Consider the following 3844-nt stretch of genomic DNA (forward strand, 5'->3'; position numbering starts at 1 on the left):
AATAGTTTAGGGAGTTAAGTGTCTTTGTCATAGTTCAAGGGGGTTTTGTGAGAGAGAGAAGAAAGTTCAGGTGGTTTAATGCACTTTACCCTAACTAAACCAGTAAATCAGATAAAAAAATCACACTATTTCAGTCTTCAATGCGATGATCAGTAGTTACGTACACTTAACTGTACACTATGTTGATGATGATGAATACTATATATATATGTGTGTGTGTGTACAGTATCTTCCTAAAACTCCCAACTCAATTAAGCACCATAGAGCAGGAAATCCGGGCTTGAGACATGGATGTTCCTCGGCCCCACGTAGTGATCTTGCCTTTCCCTGCACAGGGCCACATCAAGCCCATGCTAATGCTAGCAAAGCTTCTTTGCCATGCCAATTTCAATGTCACCTTTGTAAACACAGATCACAATCACAATCATATCATCAACTCCATCAACCAAACCACCTTCAATAGCCACTTTCCTACACTCCGTTTTGAGGCCATCCCTGATGGACTTCCACCTGAACATCCACGCTCTGGTCTGCATATCCTCGACTTGTTCTACTCTATTGAGTCTGCTTCCAAGGCCAAGTTCAAGGACCTAATCGTTTCGCTAGGCCAAGAAAATGGCGTGCCGTACTGCTCGCCTCCGACATGCGTCATATCAGATGGAATCATGTCTTTCGCCATTGATGTTGCAGAGGAGCTCCACATTCCGGTGATCACTTTTCGGACCTACAATGCTTCCTGCACTTGGGTTTACTTCCATATTGAAAAGCTCATTCAAGAAGGACACATTCCCTTCAAAGGTGACAGAAAGCTATTATTAGTTTATCATTGGCCAAATATTTTTCTTTTTCCTCCACGTGAAATTGTTGGACTATATACACACATTAAATAATTAAGAGAGTAACAATCGCACGCATATATATATATATATACACACCGTGAATAATGATTTAAAGTCCAAAAGTTATACAATTTCGATTAATTTATGCGAGTCAAAGCTGACCTCATTAGTGACCGACTCAAAAATTTTTATGTTTTTATTTTTGGGAGGGGCTTCCTTGAAGAATAAAAAACATTTGGTGATAAATAAATTAGAAATGAAATAACAAATTAATATGAGAATTTAATTTTTGTGACTTATCCGCACATGCTCGGCCAGGTCCCAACTTGTGTTGGTGTGAGACCCAGATATTTTGAACTTTTAATTATGTCCAGCAAGAGAGCTAATTTACTTTATTTATTTTTTTTTAAAATACAAATATCATATTTAGTGGGTATTTTAAAAAAATGAGTGGGATTATGAGTGTGTGAGAGAGTATTGATTATCACAAATATTAGAAGGTGATATAGAGTGAAAATGAGAGGCAATTATTTTTTGGATAAAAAAAAAAAATAGTAGGAGCAACTAGCAAGAATGTTAAGTGAAATATTTTTTTACAAATTGAGTAGGGAATTTTTAAAAATATAATTAATGATGTAAAAAATTTATTTCTGTTCCATCATGCTGCCATTAATATTTATGATGTCATGATTGCTTCATCGTCTATTTGCTTGACTCATTGATTGCATTTTCCAATCTTATTAGGAGATGTTGACATGGATGGGGCTATCGATTCGGTTCCCGGATTTGAAGGCGTCTTGCGACGTAGAGACCTTCCGGGCATTTGCAGATTGAAAGAAGTGGATGACCCACATTTGCAATTCTTCATCAGACAAACCTCAACCACGAAACGAGCTTCAGCTCTCATACTCAACACTTTTGAAGAACTTGAATCACCCATCATATCCAGATTCCTCTCTATCTTCCCTAAAGTCTACCCCATTGGCCCACTTCATGCCCTTTTCGAGTCACGAATCAAATTAAATCATTGTCCACCGTCTGATTCTTCATCAAACGGAAGTCTGACCCAACAGGACATGACTTGCTTGACCTGGCTCAAATCTCAGGCAGCCAAATCAGTGATTTATGTTAGCTTTGGAAGTGTGGCCATGTTGACTCATGGCCAACTGATGGAGTTTTGGCATGGTTTAGTTAATAGTGAGAAGCCATTCTTGTGGGTTATGAGAAAGGGATTGCTTTTGGGTGAGGATACAGTGGGTGAGATTCCAACGGAGCTTGTGGTGGGGACTAAAGAAAGAGGGTACATAGTGGGTTGGGCCCCACAAGAGGAGGTCTTGGCCCATCGATCCGTGGGTGGGTTTTTGACCCATAGTGGGTGGAACTCAACGTTGGAGAGTATTTTAGCTGGTGTTCCAATGATTTGTTGGCCACAATTGGCTGACCAAACAGTGAATAGTAGGTGTGTGAGTGAGGTGTGGAGGATTGGGCTTGATATGAAAGACACTTGTGATAGATCGACGGTTGAGAAAATGGTGAGGGATCTGATGGAGGGAAAAAGAGAGATCACAGAATCAACGGCTGACTTTGCAAGAAAGGCTCGTGATAGTATCAACGAAGGTGGGTCATCTTATTGCAACTTAGAAAAATTAATTGAAGACCTACAATCAATCAACTTATCCAAGCATGCTTAAGAAAGATAAGTGATCGAGTTTGAAATAAATATGCCTCATATTTGGGTTTTCATTTATGCATGTGTTTTGGTGAAATGTTGAGGTTGCTCCATGTGAAGGTAAGATTGCATTTATTGGACCTTCGTCAAGTTTCTTAATGACAAGAACTTTGTGTATTGGACTAGCCCTTTAATCTATATGCATATGCATGAGTATATGTATGTATGAATGTATGTATGTCTGTATGTTTTATGTCTCAAAGTTCTCCTTGTATTACTACTTAGTTTTTCAATAAAATCGACCATTTAGTATACGTAATTTAACTTTTATATGAGAAGAAGAGTACTTAATGTTAATGCATGCTATGAACAAAATAATTTGACAAAACAAAATGATTAATGTATAGTCCATATATTTATATTAGGGATGTACGACAAATGAAATTAATTATATTTTGATATAGAATTAATACCAATTCGAATCAAAGGGCATATGGCTAGCTCAATGATATAACCTCCCGATCCTCAAAGATGAGGAAAGGTGTTCGAGCCTGGTCTTCTACAAGATTGTAATCACTATAGGCTTAGAGCCCATTTGGCATTGCTGTAAGAAAGAAAGAAAGAAAATCATAAAATTGTTGCTAAAAACAAGTTTGTAAGGTGTTGGTGACACATTATAATAAATACATTTTACAGTTAAATTATGTTTTTAATTGGTTTGGTAACAATATATATATATTTTTAATATTATATACTTCCTTCTCTAATTATATTTTCATTTATTGAATTTCAATAATTATATTTTCCAATTACTATATTATTATTATTTTCTTCTCTAATTAAATTTTATTTTATTAAATTAATTAAATAAATTATATAAGTAAATGATTTGAAACACTTTATACTTTTAATAATAGTAATACATATAGATTTGTGTTAGAGATGTCCCATATTAGATTTGGAAGAACAGTTAAATGCGTACAAATGGGTTGGCCGGGTGTTAGCACCACCTAATGGCTTAAGTTTTTGGGTCGGGCTGTGAAACATCCAACTTCTTATAGTTGGCACTAGAGTTAGAGCTAGTCCTTGAATTTTAAAAATGACTCATATTAGATCCGAATGAGTTAGGGCTTCGTAATTGGTTGTTGTTTTACTTGCCTATTTATCTTGTTGGAATTAATCCTCATATTTGTATAATTTGGAACAAAGAGAAGATTTCACTTGACATAAAATCATTCACAGCTTTAATTGATTTTTTATTTTTTATTTGGAATAAAATATCATTCTTGTAATGAAAAAAAATAAAATAAATATAAAAATAAAAATAGAAGAGAAG

General features: G+C 35.4%; 1 protein-coding gene across 1 annotated transcript; it reads left to right on the top strand.

The window, feature by feature from the left end:
- The first annotated feature begins 215 nt into the window (after positions 1 to 215).
- On the top strand, positions 216 to 2838 carry LOC132278564 (7-deoxyloganetic acid glucosyltransferase-like). Its single transcript, XM_059780383.1, has 2 exons — positions 216 to 798; positions 1584 to 2838. The coding sequence occupies exons 1-2, from the start codon at positions 288 to 290 to the stop codon at positions 2528 to 2530; spliced, it is 1458 nt and encodes a 485-aa protein (XP_059636366.1). The 5' UTR covers positions 216 to 287; the 3' UTR covers positions 2531 to 2838.
- Positions 2839 to 3844: the final 1006 nt, after the last annotated feature.

This window comes from Cornus florida, unplaced genomic scaffold (assembly GCF_030987335.1).
Source record: "Cornus florida cultivar Cherokee Brave unplaced genomic scaffold, ASM3098733v1 CherokeeBrave_3.0.0_Hap2_Chr10, whole genome shotgun sequence".
Classification (NCBI taxonomy): domain Eukaryota; kingdom Viridiplantae; phylum Streptophyta; class Magnoliopsida; order Cornales; family Cornaceae; genus Cornus; species Cornus florida.

Excerpts from the sequence above, each read along its gene's own strand:
- LOC132278564 (XM_059780383.1), top strand. The coding sequence starts at position 288 with ATGGATGTTCCTCGGCCCCACGTAGTGATCTTGCCTTTCCCTGCACAG. Across the intron at positions 799-1,583 it reads AGGACACATTCCCTTCAAAG|GAGATGTTGACATGGATGGG; the intron begins GTGACAGAAAGC and ends CAATCTTATTAG.